Consider the following 19,868-nt stretch of genomic DNA (forward strand, 5'->3'; position numbering starts at 1 on the left):
CGGAGTTGCAGGCATCATCTAGTTTTTTTTATATTTCCTTATTGATATCTACTTTTGCTTATGTACACCTACGGAAAACGGGGTACTTAGTACATTTTTATTTTTTAAATTACAAATAAAATATTTGAACATAAATGATAGTATCACAATAGACATAACTACCAGTAGTTCGACTGCAAAGAAACGGACAGGTTTCAATATCTGTCAAATTCGTCAGGTTTCACTAGGATTATGAACGGATTGTGCCTCGCGCTGGCTGATATAATTTATTTTTAAATATTTAAAATAAATATTTCAAAATTGGATTCTGACAATTTTAATCGCATCTGTCAAAACACAAACAACAATACGACCAAAGAGGAACACGTCCAGCGAATATGTCATAGTTTGAAATTCGTAGGTAACAATTTAACAACTCTAGCGACGATTTTCGTCATAATACGTCAAATTTAAAAATTTCAACATCAGTTCTAGGTCGGCATACTCTATCATTCTGTCTACTCTGATAGTACTTACATGTTTGAAAAAAAAGGAAATGCTCAAATTGGCGGCCTTACTGCGGAAGCATTCTCTTCAACTCTTTTTTCCTTTACTAACTTTCTGTCTCATTTTGCCGATTGCTCAATGTGTAGTTCTTAAAATTCGATCAGAATTTAAATTTTCCTCTATTAACCCATTTTCTCGATCGGCTCAAACGATCAGCTTTTTAATAGCACAATAATAATTATAGTATGCTAGCCCTGTGCGTACGACGCGGTGCGGCGTCCATTATTGACATAATAAATTCTAACGCGCATGCGCAGCCAGCCTCACACAATGTCGTGTCTCGTGACGTCACCATAACCAGTATAAATTATCACTTCCGAAACGACGTGGCGAAAGGTTTTCAAGAAAATTATTGCATACGGTGAACTTTGTTAATGTCCATCACCAGTGACGGATTAAGGCTAGTTGATGCCCTAAACAATCCATGCCTGTGCCCCCCTATCTGTATGTCAACTAGAATAGGTCTTACCTTTACCGCCTAAAAACATTAGATTTGCCTAGAAACTTTCTTTGGTGACGTGAGAGTGAGACGTGAACGTGCCCTAAGGATGGATTTTTTGTGCTTCCTATAGTGCCCCCTCAGACATGATGCTCTTGGCAAATGCTTAATTTATTTAAAGGTTAATCCGCTACTGTGTCCACCCCATCCCAGGCTAGACATCCACGAATATTTCAAGACTAAAATTAACCAAATCGGTTTAGCCGTTCTCGAGTTTTAGGTAGAGAAACTAAATTTTAAATTCATTTTTATAAATTATAACGGTAGATTGTTGGTGAATGGTGTTATTTTATAGGTTGTTGATGTCCGTTTGTAATTAGTTACTTTTGTAACTATCGAAGTGTTATCGTTGGCTTAAAGCTATATATTTCGTATATATATATTTCGTGTGAGTCTAGCCTGGTCGCATAATAGTGTCCCCATTTTATCCAAATTCCGTGGGTTATATTTTTAGCTATAAAGTCACATATAGTTTGGCGTAAAGAACTTGACTATAAAATAAAAATTCTATCGCTGTTAAAGCGATGCTATTTTCGTTAATTATTCTCGCGAAGTAACTGTATTCGTGCGTTATTATCTGCGCCAGACATTCTTTATTTCTGAATCTGTTTTAGTCATTAATTCCTTAATTACGTTTTGTAAAAGACCGACCAAGTATATTTACTTTGCCGTTAGTCTTAAGAATGTAGAGTAGAATTTTAATTAATACTTTTTTTGTCATTTTATTGTAAATATCAATATTGGTAATCAACGAAATCCTTATTTTTAATTTAAATAAATGTCACAACAGTGCTATAAACTTTTATTTCTTTTTTATTGCCTCGCCCCTCTGTTTATTAAATAAAATTCTTGTACTAAAACGTAAGAATTTTTTTGTAATAAAAATCTTTGAAGCTCTGATTATACTACAGGTGGATTATTTTAATCAATACAAAGCATTCTTATACTCCCAATAAAAAAAATAACTTTTTTTGGCAACCCTGGTGGTAAAAGCGGGAAAGTTGATTTTTCAATATTAAGTATTTTTTAATATTATTACAGTAATAATCATAACATAATAAAACTTTCAATTAGACTTCGCAAATGTAATGTAATAAAACGGATTGTTAACCGCAAAAGCATTAATTTGAGAACTTGTAAATTGTAAGTTGCAACAATAATAAAATAAATGTTATACTTCCCAACGGTACACTAAGTAAATTATTTATTACTTAGTGTTTAACAAAATACATAAGCGTAGTGCGTACACAATATATTTTATTGTTATAAGTTATAATTATTATTATAGGTAGGTCGATTATTATAATATAATTACTTACTGAATATTAAATTTGAAATGATTGCAGGACTACTTTACACACCAAAATCCGTTTTTTCGCGCCGAAACCCTAGGGTTATATTTGGACCTTTCCCTGGATTCAAAGTATCTCCACACAAAGTTTTATTAAAATCTGTACAGTGGTTTTAGTAGGAAGAGATAAGAGGTGTCAGTACAAAACATCGTGGTAAATTTTTGAAAAACATTAAGAATTTTACCGAAAATATAAAATAATAACAAAGTGCTAGTCCTACTTAAGGCCCGGTAGTCCCTAAAATAAGCAGGTCGATGTCTGTCAGTATGAATATCGACGTTAAGGACATTAAAATAACATTCATAATATCAGCGCGCCTTGTACAGTGGCGGTTACGCGCTCGCCGCGTGCCTTGATAATAGAAAATAGGAGTAAAAACCTTTTGTTTTTAGTATTACACAAATCAAATATATCAAATCGTTTACGTTGGGTTACGACACATATACTACATTTTTGTTTTTTTCTAGAAAGTGTGTAATTTAGCCATGAAATGGTTTAATTATGAAAACAGCGTTATAACAGTCATCTTTGAGATTTTTTTCTGTCGAGCAGAATTTTTCAAATTGTGTACTGATATACCTTTACGGACAACGGTACTTATTTTATACTTAAATAATGACATTTCCTTTACAAAAAACGTGTTTTAAAAAACCCATTTTACGTAGTTGCAACAACCACAGCGCCTTAATGCGTGTTTGAACTTTTAACGCTTATTTATTTAATTAGGTACATTTTAACAACATGAGTAATTTAAAACCTGATGCGAAAATTGTTTACAATTATTTTCGTGAGAATTTGCTTTTTAGGAAAATAATGGAAATGTAACAAGACCACATCCGTTATTATGAGTAATTATTTTATAAACAATAACATATTTTGTAAAGCTTAATTTAACCACTCACAAGTCACACCCATACTGTCGTCTGTCAGTTAATGATTGTCAATCCCCTTATCGAAATCGATTAAAAATATGTTAATGTTTTTCACCGCGAGCATTCACTTGTAATGTAACAGTATAGATTCGCTTTTGAGCATTACATTACACGTGTAATATATGTAACATTAAAGATTCGACTTTGAGCATTACATTTTCTTACATTACAATACTATCTCCCTGAATAATGCTGTCAATTCGCGTGTATTGTAACATTCGACTTTGAGCATTCCATAGCTAGTTGATGTTACAAGTTGTATTAAGATATTACACACTGTATCATTACAAGATGCGCATTGCAATGCTCGACTCTGTAACGTTACATTACAAGCGAATGCTCCAGGCGAGGGAGCACCTTTACAAGGTAACGATAAACTAGGCTATTATAGGTTTTATTCTCAACCGATATTGGTCTAGCGACCTATACTACCGCTGCTTTTTAGAGCTTTTAAGTAGCAAAATGAAACCTGTAGCCTAATTTTTGTCGCTCGCGGTCGCTTGAGGCAAGGATCAGAACGGTACCTTTATAATACACGAGCTTTTGCCCGCGGCCTCGCTCACGTTAAGAAGTATTATTATATGCAAACTTTTATCCCCTATTTTAACCCCTTGGGGTTGGAATTTATCAAAATCCTTTCTTAGCGGATGCCTTTGTCATAACATCTACATGCATACAAAATTTCAGCCCGATCCGTCCAGTGGTTTGGGCTGTGCGTTGATAAATCACCATGTCAGTCAGTCACCTTTTAGTTTTATACATATAGATTAAAATACTGATTCTACGTCGGTATGCGTGTAAATTAAATAAAACATAGTATTTGACACGACGTAGCCTATCTACGACGTAGGTCGTAGACCTCTACGTGTACGTCTACGAGTTCTACGACTTAGTACTTGTACATAATTTTACAATTTGTTATCTAAAGAAATTGGTAAGATTTACTTTTTAATTACTTACTGATATTTTTGGGATTTAATTGTTAAGGTTCTGTAGGGATAGCCAATATGACGTTGTTTTTAAGAACCTAGTTTCATTACTTATTCTTACTTAGGCGAAATAAGAATTTAACCATTCTTTGAAGATAATGTCAGACTTCAGAAACAGAATTTACCGAGAGGCAGTGCAACATCTTAAGAGCTCACCTGACTCTAAAATTCAAACATCGTCCTTCTCTCTTCACACTCACGCCCGTCTTTCATATGCCAGGTGAAAAAGGACGGCGCGGAATCATCGCCGAGTTAGTTTTACTTGAATAAAAGACGAACTATTATGATTATGAAAAAAGTGTTTTGAGCAAATTTAAGTTTTATCAATACCTTTTTATATAATAAAAAATATTAAAGAAAAGGCAGCAAACTTCGAAGATCTAAGCAAAAATGTGTCTAAAACAAGGTTTTTTGTAAAAAAGAAACTATCGAGCATTTTTTGAGTAATCGTGTTTTCGTCTTGAGCATTTAATCTTTATGAACTGAAGTTACTTGTGTCAAAAAATCAGTTTTCTAGACCTTACAGATTTTGAAATCTAGGTTAAAGTATGTAGTCAAGTTAGGGTCATATGGGCTCTTAAAACAACGTTTAAATATTTTTAAAACACTTAGCTTGGTACTGTAATATGGTATATTAAACTATTTTAACACATTTGAAGTTCATATTACTAGATTCTACAATAAGTGCAGACTTATATTATGCCTTCTAGAACTTAGATCTTACACGATCTATAAAACTTCGAACTAACTACTTAGACACAAACCATATCTATATATTAATACGTGAGCCAAAAATTTTGTATCCCTTTTGACGAAAAATGGGGAAACGTAGGTGAATGAGATTTTGCATAGTTATAGTTTAAATGGTGAAGGAGTGCATCGAGCTAATATTATTTTGAAATTATGCTTTTATCATACATTTCTTTTACAAATAAAACATTACACACACTACAACACACACACAAGGAAAAATGACAGATTTTTGATAAACAGGCCTATGCATACGAATTATACTCTTTTATTTATGGTTGATGTCTGTTGAAAACAAGGTGACAGATTGAAAATGGATTATAGTTTTTAATTGAATCTTAGATACTATTAGACAATGCTTACACGGCCAGTCTGAGATCAGCTGAGTCCCAAAGACGAGAGTTGAAAAAAATATGATAAAGTTAATATTTTTTTTACAAAATATAGGTAGTAGTCCTAATGTCGTTGAAATTAAGGTCGAATTTCGACCATTGGGTGATCTCTAGTAAATTATTATAACACAAAGCTAGACATAAAAATGGGCTATAGTTTTCTATAGCCCATTTTCATCTTAATGATAGCTTCTGACACTAACTATATACGGTGCAATATTAAAATTTACAGTTATAATAAAGCCTTAAGGAGCGACAGAGAAGACGCGTAGAAAGAGACCGCTCTATTCTCTCAACTCCCTCGGCGTAGGGTGTTCCGGGCCACGCCCACTATCGATCGCCTCCAAAGATAATTTATTCATATTTTTGTTTTATTTCACACTTATATCTTTTTGTATGATGTTTTGTAGTTGGTCGCGTTTTTATGTCCGTATGATGATACTGGGAAGCTGTAAGATAAATGCAGTTTGGATAAGGAGAGTCGTCTGCTTACAGAGTAGAATTTGTGTTATTTCTACGTTGTTAAGGTCTCCTGTAGCCCTAGCACGGCCATCAGTAGAAATGCGAAAGTATAGGCAAACTGTGGACATAAACTAAAGGTGCCGTTCCTATCTTTACTGCAGCCAATCGCGACCGACAAAAATTCAATTAAAATGCCACTTTATGACAGACTATAGTATATTATGTCATAGACTAAGATATTATTTGGATTTTTAGGACTATAGTCTGTCATAAAGTGGCATTTTAATTGAATTTTTCGTAACAAAAAAAGATCGGAAGGCCACATTAAGTTTATTTCCACGGTTTGTCGATACTTTCGCATTTCTACTGGTGGCCGTGCTAGGGCTACTGGCGTTGATATCTGTATACTCAGTTATATGTAAGTACTCAGATATTGCATACTCAGTTTCGATATTGAAATGTCGGAAAAATCTTCCAATGTGTCCTCATTATAGCCGCTCCGGTGAACGTTGTTTTGCCATATACGGTCACCGTTGACCGTATATGGCAAAATATTGTGGGAATATGCTTAAACTTACTGTTATCGTTTAACACGTTGTTATGGAGACGTTTTATGTCAAGCCGATCTCAGAAAATTCTCCCACCAATTATACCGACTTAGCCACAAGTACACGTAATATTTCAACAATAACGGCCTAGCCGTTTTGGAGGGCTTAGGCAGCAAACACCACGGTCCGCGACACTAAATTTTATATAATATGAGATACTATTATAATATGCAAAACAAAAAACTAGGTAGTAAGTTATAAAGGTGGGTTAATATTATATCCTGTCAAAAAAAATTAAGCTTATTAAAAAAGTACATTCTAGTTAACCCTCTGACCGTCACAGTCGGTTCATAAAGAGACTGTCGTAAACACTGAATTTAAAAGCTTTTTAACCTGCAAAATGCACAATAAAATAAAATAGAAGTTTTATTAGCGTCTGCTGTTTGAAATTTAGAATGAACCACAATATACTTAATATACATTATACAGTAGGTAGACCCTATTACTACAGGAATAGGGTCTACCTGGCTGAGGCTAAAGAAAAAAAAAGTAAAGTTAGTGTTTAGTTAGTTTTTAACCGAGTTCCAAAAAGGAGGTTATATTATGTTCGTCTGTTTATATTTTTTTACTACTCGTATTCTATTTTGAATTTTAGCATTTTCGTTATGATTCATTATTTTGGTTAAAGTACCCACCTGATTTTTAACTTTTTATTCTTATTAATTTTTTGGTGAATGCGTTTTGCCACTTAGTTTAAAAAAGGTTTCTTAAATTCAAACGGCGAATCGAGTCAAGGATCTTCTTATAGAATGTCACGATTTGTGTGAAATTCTGTGCGTATTCTCAAATCGCCGAAATCTGTTCGTAGCGTTCATTGACCCCCCGTCAAAAAACTTATCATATTTCATCGTTTTCTATAGAAACCGCGATTGACAATTTTTTTCTTAACTTAACAGAATACAGTGCAATCGTTTTCCACAAAGCTCCTAGACTAGGGAGGTCAATCGCAAAACCGCTAGTGCCACCTTCAATTATTTTGACTTCAGTTATTTTGATTAAAAAATTTACCGCCAAATTTGACATTGACGTTTACTCTTTTTCAGAGAAGCTCCGTCTCTCGCTGTGCGTGGGCTGCGGTGGGCAGATCCACGACCAGTACATCCTGAGGGTGGCGCCGGACCTGGAGTGGCACGCCGCCTGCCTGAAGTGCCAGGAGTGCCGCCAGTTCCTCGACGAGAGCTGCACCTGCTTCGTGAGAGACGGCAAGACCTACTGCAAGAGGGATTATACTAGGTATGTTATGAGTTATGACTGTTGAGTATCAATTTTGAAACAGGGTAGGGTGGGGTACTTAGACCAACTTACTCATCACGTATTGACATTTGACACATCGATTATTTCGACACCGAAGTTAGAAAAAAAAATCCATTTATCGAATGCAAGTTGTCTAAGTATCCTAGTCGAGTAATTGTTAGTAGAGTAATTATAATAGATAATCTTACAAAAGGTTTTATGGTCCCAGCCACGAGATGATTCACAAAACTTCATAATATTAATGTCACGTAAATTAACATTATGAAATTTTGTAAACATAGGTCTACCGTCTACCGGAATCTGACGGCAATTTTTGACATTAGATTTTCAATAAATATCTTTAAGTATTGGATGTTCTTTTTATATTTGCATGTTTAACACACAGAATCAGCCGCTATAAGAAAAAAAAAGATCAAAATGTTTTATTCCAATTACCCCGGTATTATTGACTCTAGTATTGACTCTAGCGTCAATTTATTTTCTCACTTTTTTAGCTTTTTGCCATCAGATTCTGGTACACCTATAGCTCCGTATTTTTGCTATATTGCTTTATAAAATATATCAATCAATATTTCGTGCTTCACAATCTTTTCACAAATCGTGATATCTTAATGTGTATAACAATGAGATATTCTAATAATATTAGAAGAAAAATGTCTAAAGAATTTAACAACATTTAGTTTTATACGAATTACGATCAATTCAACCTATTAGCGAAGCAGTTTTCACAAACAATAAACAGTTTATTATGAACCTACTCGAAGTAAATTCACACCCACGAGAAAGTTCTAATTTCGAATATTTACGTTTCTATTTTAATCTGCGGTTTACAAATATGACGTACAAAAAAATCCATAACCAACGTCAATCATACGCGGCGCCACTTTTTAAACAGAGACAAGATGGATTTACTAAAATAACTTCGATGTTTACCTTTTCACCCTTCCATCTCGTGGCTAAAATATAGAATTACACATCAGCAAATATGCTATTCTTTGTATTATCTTGTCTTTATTACGAGAGGGCTAAGGTCGAGAGTCGCATACTGAGATGCCAGTTATCTTTGGCAGAATAGAGAATTGTCTTTGAACGGTGATGTGCCGAGAAAAACAAACGGGGTTTAGCTCGGCGTTATGTATTTTGGCGCCAAAACAAACGTCAGTTTGACAGCGCGGCGGGCGGCGGCGGCAACTCGATACGGTGTGTTTATTTCCGTTTGTACAGCGGAAAACGATTCGATTACCTTTTTTTCTAATGCACTGTTTAAATATTCTGTTCATTTGATATCATTGGTGGTTTATCCACCGCGTTCTATTTATTCTGAATCTAAAATACCAAGTTCGTCTAATCGCTATCAGATAAAAACTTTAACAAAAAACGAAAGTATTCAAGTAGCCGACTTATTATTAACGCAAGTCTTTAACAAAGTCATAAAATTTGTATTTTTAATCACGAAAACATTAATATTGGTAAACAATATGTAGATAACACCTGTACTCGTATCCGCTATCGACACCTGTCGGAATTTTCCAGTAACCGAAGGCCTATATGCTCGTATTTGCATAGAGCATTGTGGTAACCGGCCTTAACAGGTACTAAGTAGTTGATAGCATGTTGATATAGTCTTACTACCTTTTTTAATTCCTTAAACGCCTCCGTGGTCTAGTGGTTAGAGCGTCGCTCTCGACTCCGGAGGTCGTGGGTTCGAATCCCGCGTTGGAAACATATTATTTCCAAGTTTAGTTAGGACAATGCAGGCTGATCACCTGATTGTCTGACAAGTAAGATGATCCATGCGTCGGATGGGCATGTAAAAAGTCGGTCCTGCGCCTGATCTCTCGCCAGTCGTGTCGGTCTTCCGTCCCACTGGGTTATGAGAGTAAAAGGAATAGCGAGTGCTCTTGTGTACTGCGCACACACTTGGGCACTATAAAATTACTCCAGCGTACCTGGCTTGGTTTCAATGAAATCGGCCACCGTCACCGAAACCGGTGTGGGGAGTATTATTACTACCTTTTTATTAAATTAACTTTTTATAAAGACATGATAAGTGCAGGAAAGTTCAGACTGCTCTATATTATAAGTATATTATATATTATATTAGATGCCCATGGGTAATAGAGCAGTCTGAACTTTCCTTAAACATTTTTTATTTACATCTGCCACATTGCAACTTCTTTTGCAAATCAACAATCATGCTTTATACGAAAATATATTATATAAGTAGCTTCATTTGTTTTTTCCAAACATTTTCTTTGCTCTATCTAGAGAAGTTTGGTAGGTCTGGCTGAATATTACGCGCATAGTCGTATTTTGCGATCGAAAAGTCTAGAATAAAAAAAAAACTTTTCCAAACAGTAAGTTCCACGGATGCGGTGTTTATGTTGTACATATCTGATGTCCACAATATATTGCTGTATCCGCCCGACGGAAGGATATATCCATTATACGGGGGAAGTGTTATTGAAAATAAATCAATCAGTCTTATAACCGTTTTTTGTGAATCATTTAATTAAGTTCATTGAATGATTGGAAAATGGATAATGTTCTTACCCTGATAGACGAAAGTTTTGAATTTGGTTTTGGATAAAAAATGTAATCCGTAGTTTTGTAACTTAAAAGTTTTATTTTATAACAGCACATTCTAAACTTTCATTGTTCTCATATTTTCTTTTCTTAATAAGTAATTATAATAAGACTAACTTCTTATTACCATTAGTAACTATAAAAGCAGCATAAAATCTATTATAGATTCCTAATCAAGTCAATAAGTTCCAAAATTCAATGCGGGATTTTTCGACCACTGTATGAGATCCTCCATCTGGTTGCGTAATATTATATCTAGGTGTATGCGTCTCTGTATGGCCAAATGATAATATACTTATGTGTGTATTACGTATATGTCACTGTATGCTCTGTACATCTATGTGTGTATGAAACGTCTGGCATGTATGTATGGTATCCAGATTCACCTCGACCCCACCAATTAGCGAAATACGAGACGCCGCTCTCCCGTTACTGTCTAAATATTGTGCTGCAAGCGATTACCACCCTTATTATCGCTTGAAAACACTAGTTTATTTCTGTTATTTATGCTAGCTAATTAGCGTTATTTGTATTCAAAATATTCATTATAAATAATTTATACCCGTTTATTATTTAGTGATTTTTATTATTTATTTATAGATAGAGTTACTCTATTCTAAATACGAAAGGATACTCTACTAGAGTATTCTTTCTCGGGACAGTATTATTCTTTTTCGGGACAGTATCTCATTTCTGAGTCGGACTACTAAACAATTTAAAGGAACCTTTTCGCTACAAAGCCATAAATATTTTTTCGTTCACCGTCTACTATTGATTTTGTGGCCCAACCTGTACAACTTGAAACCTGCTTTGGACACATTTAGAACGAAATAACAGTACCTACCTACTAGTTAATTCTAATGCTTCAACAACGTCCAACATTCATACAATCAGTGCCAAAATTGTTAAAATTGAACTAATATCTGTCACGTCAAAACAGAATATTATATTTCAAGCACATCTGCCGTTGAGTGACAGGCTTGAACAGCTGGTGGACCACACCGCCTGCGGCTGAAATTTCATAAAGGATTGCTATGGAAATACAATTTAATTATATAGAATAGAAACTAAACTTTAAACATGGACCATTGTACCATTTAAACAAAACATGATACGATGATCTAAAATTATAGTTGACTAAAGAGTTGAAAATAGTGTAAACAGTTACAAGCCAACCGAGTCCACATAAAACTCATGATGCACTGGGTCAGTCCATCTGTCCGTTTCAATCAATCCTTCAAGTACACCGTTAACCGTTGACCGTTATTTTACCATGTTCCTTTCCACCGCTAGTTTTTCACCAAAAAGCTATCTGGCAGCGGTGGGATTCGAACCCACGCCTCCGAAGAGACTGGTGCCTTAAACCAGCGCCTTAGACCGCTCGGCCACGCTACCATAGCACGCTAAGCCGAAAATATGTCACAGATGCTGTGTGCAGTTATAAATAGAGAATAGTCAGCCTGTAAGACTGGCCATAGATGGACCGTAAATTGCAGTTGCGACCGACTACTGCTCTAGAGCAGTCGCGTTAGCTCTGCTCGAGCGGTCCATGTATAATTTCGGTCTTCAGATATGAATTAAGTATGAAAACCGCAGATCGCCGTGCGGCAAACGCATTTTGCAGCCAGTTCGACTGCAAGATGCAAAAAGGATACGCGGCAACATTAATTTGGTCGAGTTTTACCTCATATTTAAAAGATCAAAATGAATTATTAAAATTACATATTTAAATGCAACCAAAAATGTTGGCATAAGTTCAGCCAAGGAGCACGTACCTAAAGTGTAAACATCGTATCAGATTTGTAGATTCTTATTAGAAATTTATTATAGAAATTTATATAAGAGCTTACCTGCTTAGATACCCAACTTCAACATCTTTTTATCTTCTTAATTCATTAAAGAGCTAGCATTGAGATAACTTTTTTAACCTTCTCGCGTTTAAAGTGTAGGCAACACCTGTGCTTCTTCTAATAAATATCTACGGTAAATTGCCCATGGTGACTATCTTATCTCTAACACCATGCTTTTACATAAATTAATGACGCGTTGGTGTTACAAATAAGTAACTAGGAAGGAAGTCTATGAAAATTAAACATGTTCGAATTACAGTAGCTAGTCGGAAAATTATTCAAATAACTATCTAGTAATGTATCTTAATCTTAATCGTTTACTATCATTTCGTTATGATAGTTATTACGTAGATAATTTGATTAAAATATGTGTTTATTATTAGATTTTATTAATGAAATGATTAGTTATGTTAACAATAACGGATAGTTATTATAGCATGATCTAAATTAAACACTTAATTAATAATAATATTTAATTATTCTGTTATGATGATTAATTAATGTGCCTATATTGTGACTCGTATGTAGAATTATTTGAGGAAAAAATCACTACAAGTAAAAGAATTAAGTATAATTTCCGATTTCCTACCAAAACTTTTATTGTTCAAGCTATGATTTTTAGGGTTCGTACCCAAAGGGTAAAAACGGGACCCTATTACTAAGACTTCTTTGTCTATCCGTCTATCTGTCTGTCTGTCTGCCTGTCTGTCTGTCTGTCTGTCTCCAAGCTGTAACTCAAGAACGGTAATAGCTAGAGCGTTGAAATTTTCACAGATTATGTATATCTGTTGCTGCTATAACAACAAATACTAAAAACAAATGAAATAAATATTTAAGGGGGGCTCCCATACAACAAACGTGATTTTTTTGGCTTTTCTTGCTATATCAATAATGACATTATAAAGTGAGTACTTGTTTTTTCTCAAAGTCCTTAGTTATATGTGTACTTTAATATTTAACAATAATATTAAAATTAAATTAAAAATTAAGGGGGGCTCACATACAAAAACACAATTTTTGGCCTGATTTTGCTCTATAATGGTACGGAACCCGTCGCGCGCGAGTCCAATTCGCACTTGACCGTTTACTACCTTTTTCCACGTACGGTATATTTTTAAACGTACATCAGCTAAAAGCGTAAACTCAGCGAGCGGAACAGCCGACAGGGTAAACGAAAAACCCCTAAAACCCGTAAGTACATTTTGAAAACAGCCCTCTGGGGTTATTGACCGGCACTCAGCGAATGAGGCTCGCCCCTCGCCAATCTAGCTAAAAGCATCGGTAGGTACCTACTGTGTACTCATTCTATATTATAACACGTTATATCCATTCTGAAAAGGATTAATACTTACTCTTTGTTCAAAGATTAATGAAACGCTCTACCTGTGAAGAGTTTTGCTTTCGTAGTGTTTAGATGTTATTTTAAAGTTCCTTAGATACTGCGTGTAATGTTTTCCCGCAGTAAAATGATTGTATCTTAGTAGTACAATAGACTTATGAAGATTTTTTTATGCAAATCATAAAAAAAATTCGGCCGGGTCATAGTTGCCATAGTAGGTACGTCATACAAAATATTTTTTATTTTCAAAAAATGTATATCTAATTAATTTTGTAATCAACAATTATTATTGTGTTGTATTCAATTATTATTATTCATCGGTAATCAATGGACATTGGAAGTTTCATGTGTTGGAAGTAGGAATATTGGCTTATTGGCCTTGCTGCCTAATTAATATTATGTACCTACTTGTTATGAGTAATTAAATATTGGCTTAATATTTTTTTTGTTCACTCACGTTTGTTGTATGGGAGCCCCCTTTAAATATTAATTTTATTTTGTTTTTAGTATTTTTTGTTATAGCGTCAACAGATATACACAATCTATGAAATTTCAGAACTCTAGCTATATCGGTTCATGAGATACAGCTTGGAGACAGACAGACGGACAGACAGACATCGAAGTCTCATGAATAGGGTCCCGTTTTCACCCTTTGGGTACGGAACCCTAAAAACGTAAAGTAGAATACAAATAAAATCGCTGAATTTATATTACGCAACGTGTACCTGCTCGTGAAAATGTAGAGCTCACTTCCTTTCAGACATTGATTCCTAGGCAGTTGACAGACCTACGTCACGTGGTCGGCTTAAATGTCAATTCAATGTTAGTTGTGATCGGTCGGCTGAATTCGACTTAACGCGACCAAACTACGTAGGTCCGCCTGAATCACATAGAAGTTGATTTGTACATTGTATTGTTTAATATATTTACATACAGTGCTCCCAAAGTAATAATGCGCATAGAAAATTTCCTATTTTTTTGGCAACGATCGTATTTCCTGAGCGTCTGAAGACGTCGCTACTAGCTGCAAGCGCTGTTTTAAACTTAACTTTAAGAAAAGCAGCGCTTTGCAGCGATGTAGAGGCGCCTGACGTTGCTTGGACGTTACATATATTATTTTTTCAGTGGTTTGAGCGCTATGATTTGACAGACGCATTCATCAAATTAGTGTGGATTGTACTTACATAATATATTTACAATTCTCTCCCTTACATTTTGATGTTATTATTAACAGTGATGTTTGTTCCAGGTTATTCGGCACGAAATGTGATAAGTGCGGCGCGTCCTTTAGTAAAAACGACTTCGTGATGCGTGCGAAGACGAAAATCTACCACATCGACTGTTTTCGGTGCTGCGCCTGCGCACGACAACTTATACCTGGTGAGGGTTTTTTTATGAAATAAGTAGGCCTTTTAAGAGGGAATAGGGTAATAGGGTAGGGATGGGAAGGGAAAGGAATAGGGAAGGGTAGGGCCTTCCCTACCCTCCCCTATTCCGTTCCCTTAATCTACCATATTCCTTTGAATAGGGTAGGGGATTGGGCCTCCGGTAAACTCACTCACTCGGCAAAACACAGCGCAAGCGCTGTTTCACGCCGGTTTTCTGTGAGAACGTGGTATTTCTCCGATCGAGCCGGCCCATTATCTAGATTTACCTAATTTTTCAGCTTAAAAGTTAAAATACTTGCTCTAACTTATTGTACCATCCAAGAAATTGATTCATAGGCCTTTTTATATTGCCTACGGACCTACGCCATCTGCTCGAGTTATGTCATAAAAGTCGTGATCTGTCGGCTGGGTTTGACATAAAGTGACCAAATTACGGTGGTCCGCCATCTTATTATCGCATATATATCGCATCGACTTAATATATACTGTCGTATTATAGGTTTATGTATTATCGTTATCATTATCGCTGAATCAACTTCACTAATAGTACATTAATAAATCTCTTCTAATATCAAAAGAACAGTGAAACAATGAAGTTTAACGTAAGCTATATTCGAATTTATTCGATTTTTTATTTCATTTCTATTGGGAAAACTTATAGCGATTATAGCAAATAATAATGTACCATCGAGAAAATTGATTACTAGGCAGTTGACAGACCAACGTCATTTGGTCGGACAATGACAATTCAATATTAATAATTGTGATCTGTCGGCTGGGTTTGACTTAACGCGACCAAACTACGTAGGTCCCCCATCTGCCTAGGAATAAACTTCTCTGATAGTACATAATATTAACTACATAACATATTTTTTTTACAATAACTGTCTTCTTATTTGAGTCGCTTTCAAACATGACAGGAACCTTGTCTATCCGCCTTTTTTCTTTTAAACTAGAGAACTTTTCATAAGCTTACAACTCAGTCCCTGTAAATACTGTAAGACTATGTTTTTAACATCTTGATATTTATATTTTTAATCTCAATCAGGTGATGAATTCGCGTTAAGAGAAGGCGGCGCCTTATATTGTAGAGAAGACCACGACGTTTTAGAAAAGGTAAGTAGAGTTCGTTTTTACCATTTTGTTAGACCTATTTATATATGTATGCAATGATATTCTACTTTACAGACTCTTCCGAACAATTTTCAAATTCAAAATTGCAAACATTGACAAATTTGACAGATAAGTGAAACAAAAGATACGAAAAACCATTTACATAAAAGAGACAGTTCTATTTTTAAACGTCTAATCATATCGCTGTCTCTTTCTTCGCCTGAGCTATGACGAAAATTCGATTTTTTCCAGCTTGTTCGAAAAAATAATTGAAAATGTAAATAATTGGGGTATTTATTGCAATCAAGACATGTGGTAAGAGATTCCACGTGTTTTGTTTACCTTCGAGTCATAATTGGTACATTTTCGTAACAAGACAAGGTGAGACAAGACGCGGCACGTTCATTACTGCGCTCGATGCATACTAAATAACAGACGACCCAATTGGGCCGTATTTGAATCTTCACAACGCGCGCGGTAGTAACATATCTGCTTTGAGTTTTATATCATTGCATGTATGTATAGTTACTTACATTATCTTAATACTATATAACTTTAACTTTGTTGATAGACTTGATGTTTGTATAAATCTATTTATAAAGTGATTACAATAAATTATTCTTGTTAATTTTAATTGCATTCAAATCAACAATTATTTTTAAATAAATTCATAATATAATTAGCATACATTATATTAATATTTATTTTCAGAGTGCAAACACAAGTGGTAGTAGCACGAACAACGCAGAAAGCAACAACAACACAACACTCAGCAACAACAACTCGCACCATCCACATGAACTGGGCTCTATGTCAGGTGAGTTAAGGTATATTAATAACGCTAACACGAGCAACAAAAGTACAACACTCTGTAACAACAACACTCAGCAACACCATATCACCCAGCAACAACACGTCACTCAGCAACAACACATCACTCAGCAACAGCAACTGGCCCGGCGCACCGCATGTACGTGAACCTTAAAGTTAATATACCTACCTATTCCGCTAGGTATATCATCATCATAATATTAATACGCGAACGATAAACTTTGTAACCCTTTTTACGAAAAATGGGCAAACGTAGGGTGCATGAAATTTTGCACAGTTATAGTTTATATTATGGTGAAGGAGTGCATCGAACTAATATTATTTTGAAATTATGCTTTTATCATACATTTTTTTAACAAATAAAACATTACACACACTACCTACAACACACACACATGAGAAATGACAGATTTTTGAGTGACAAGCTTATACATACGAATTATACTCTTCTATTTATGGTTGAAGTCTGTTGACAACAAGACATAAGTTGAAAAATTGAAAATGGATAAAAGTTTTTTTTTATTAAATCTAAGATACTATTAGACAATGCTTACACGACCAGTCTGAGATCAGCTAAGTCCCAGAGATAAGAGTTGAAAAAAAAATGATAAAGTCAATATTTTTTACAAAATATAGGTAGTAGTCCTAATGTCATTGAAACTAAGGTCGAATTTCGACCATTGGGCGATCTTTAGTTAACTTTATGACATGAACTGGGCTATAATAATATGTCCGCCGTCCGGTAAGTTGCTATAATATTGTCTTATGTAAACAATTTCTAGACATCATGTCACTTGCTTGTCACTATAATTATTATGGTCTCTATAGTCTATGTTCGCCCGGAACAAGAAGCGCTAAACCGAGACACAATGAGATTGGCACTACGAATAATAAAAACTAAGGAAGAGTAACTCCGTCAAAAAAAGTCCACCAAAAGGCTACAAAATGTGAACCGAATACATGCATATATTTATGCATGTGTTCGGTACACATTTTTCGTGTAATATACTCGAATGACATTCAACCAGGTTGACATGACAATTTTGTCAAACTCATTTTACAATGTAGAGTTAGCTCTTAGAATATTATATTTAGGCCTTAACAGGTGTAATTTATATTTTAACAACTTTTTGTGTTTTCGTGTACAAGGTAACTTTTTTATAATGCGTTTTTCCTGTGCCCATACCACTTAAACCAGATACTTCTTTAAAGAAGCCTTAAGCTCCTACTCTCTTTACTTTTTAGTATTGTACGGACTATGACAGATCCGGTTTACCTGACCTGACTTCTATTACAAAGAAATAAAGTCGAAGAGCCTCTCTGTTATTGTAGTAAACAAAATTAAAGTAACATTTCGATATCTTTTCCCGAAATCACGGCAATATTGGACTAACACGGCTAATACCCGCTATCTCTTATCGCAGATTCGGGTATGACTTGATAATCGGAATGTGATTAATACTGATTATATTGGTACAGTTACTTACGGATTCATAAAAGTTAGTTATGTTATGGTTACAGAAGTATAGAGTTTTTCAAATCTTGAGTTCAAAAACAGTTAGCCTAGGTATTGTTAATAAAGATATTCACGAAGCGTGTTGTTCTTTGTCTGTCATAAGACATTTCCAAAATACCAGACAAATATACTTGAAGGAGATCTTATACTTTACCAATTTATTTTTTTTTATGAAAGAAGGGGGCAAACGAGCAAACGGGTCACCTGTAGTGCTAGCACGGCGACCAGCGGAAATGCGAAAGTATGGACAAACTGTGGAAATAAACCTAAGGTGCCGTTCCGATCTTTTTTCGTTCCGAAAAATTCAATTAAAATGCCACTTTATGACAGACTATAGTCACAAACTGTGGAGATAAACTTAAGGTGCCGTTCCGATCTTTTTTGGTTCCGAATAATTCAATTAAAAAGCCACTTTATGACAGACTATAGTTCTAAAAATTCAAATAATATCCTACATTATGACATATACTATAGTGTGTCATAAAGTGGCATTTTAATTGAATTTTTCGGAACGAAAAAAGATCGGAACGGCACCTTAAGTTTATTTCTACAGTTTGTCCATACTTTCGCATTTCCGCTGGTCGCCGTGCTAGCACTACAGGTGGAAAGCAACTTCCGTTGCCCATGGATACTCGCAGCATCAGAAGAGCTGCAGGTGCGTTGCCGGCCTTTTAAGAGGGAATAGGGTAATAGGGGAGGGTAGGGATGGGAAGGGAAGGGAATAGAGGAGGGTAGGGAAGGGAATAGGGTAGGGGATTGGGCCTCCGGTAAACTCACTCACTCGGCGAAACACAGCGCAAGCGCTGTTTCACGCCGGTTTTCTGTGAGAACGTGGTATTTCTCCGGTCGAGCCGGCCCATTCGTGCCGAAGCATGGCTCTCCCACGTATAAAATTACCTTAAGAGGGCGACTAACCCAAAAAATCAAACATCGTCCTTCTCTCTTTACACTCACGCCAGTCTTTCATATGCCAGGTGAAAAAGGACGACGCGGATTCATCGCCAAATTAGTTTTTTCTCAATAACTCAATAAATATACATTTAAAAAATCCGCTAGGTCGATCTCTCAATGATAGAATTTTTTACAGTGTGTTAAAATATTAACTTAGTTTAATGTACGGTTATGGCAATAAATGAAAAATTCGTGAAAATTAGATGCATCTTTGTGATTTTTTTCTATCGAGATATCGTGTTTTTGCTCAGATCGAATTCTTGGAAATATAATGTAGTATCTAATTTCAGAAAATGAAACAATTCGGGGCTTACTTTCAAGTATAAAAATGAATTATAAAATCGACACTTTAGGGTTAGTCGCCCCCTTAATGTTTCGCTGCGAAAATACCAGTTAGTTGATCAAAATACTCTTGTACCAATATGCCCAATCTGCTCTAATAGGATGTTCAAGGGCTAAAAATATAGTGGTGGTATGTAATTATATACCGGTTAGGTTATTTTCAAAATA

General features: G+C 35.2%; 1 protein-coding gene, 1 long non-coding RNA gene and 1 other non-coding gene across 3 annotated transcripts in view; 1 reads left to right on the plus strand and 2 right to left on the minus strand.

Annotated features, from left to right (window-relative positions):
• The window catches only part of LOC121727622 (insulin gene enhancer protein ISL-1), a 54,296-nt gene that overhangs the window by 29,081 nt on the left and 5,347 nt on the right, over positions 1 to 19,868 (plus strand). Inside the window, exons 2-5 of the mRNA XM_042115554.1 lie at positions 7,574 to 7,763; positions 14,809 to 14,939; positions 15,996 to 16,063; positions 16,772 to 16,877. Of these exons, the coding sequence (XP_041971488.1) occupies positions 7,574 to 7,763; positions 14,809 to 14,939; positions 15,996 to 16,063; positions 16,772 to 16,877 (495 nt within the window). The remainder of the gene's footprint in view (positions 1 to 7,573; positions 7,764 to 14,808; positions 14,940 to 15,995; positions 16,064 to 16,771; positions 16,878 to 19,868) is intronic.
• LOC121727625 lies at positions 927 to 14,942 on the minus strand. The gene is made up of 3 exons (XR_006035702.1): positions 14,931 to 14,942; positions 10,725 to 10,726; positions 927 to 1,010 (listed from the first exon to the last, which is right to left on the minus strand). It is a non-coding gene; the product is annotated as an uncharacterized LOC121727625 (long non-coding RNA).
• Trnal-aag lies at positions 11,684 to 11,765 on the minus strand. Its single transcript has one exon. It is a non-coding gene; the product is annotated as a tRNA-Leu (tRNA).

The sequence above is a fragment of the Aricia agestis genome, chromosome 6 (genome assembly GCF_905147365.1).
Source record: "Aricia agestis chromosome 6, ilAriAges1.1, whole genome shotgun sequence".
Lineage (NCBI taxonomy): Eukaryota > Metazoa > Arthropoda > Insecta > Lepidoptera > Lycaenidae > Aricia > Aricia agestis.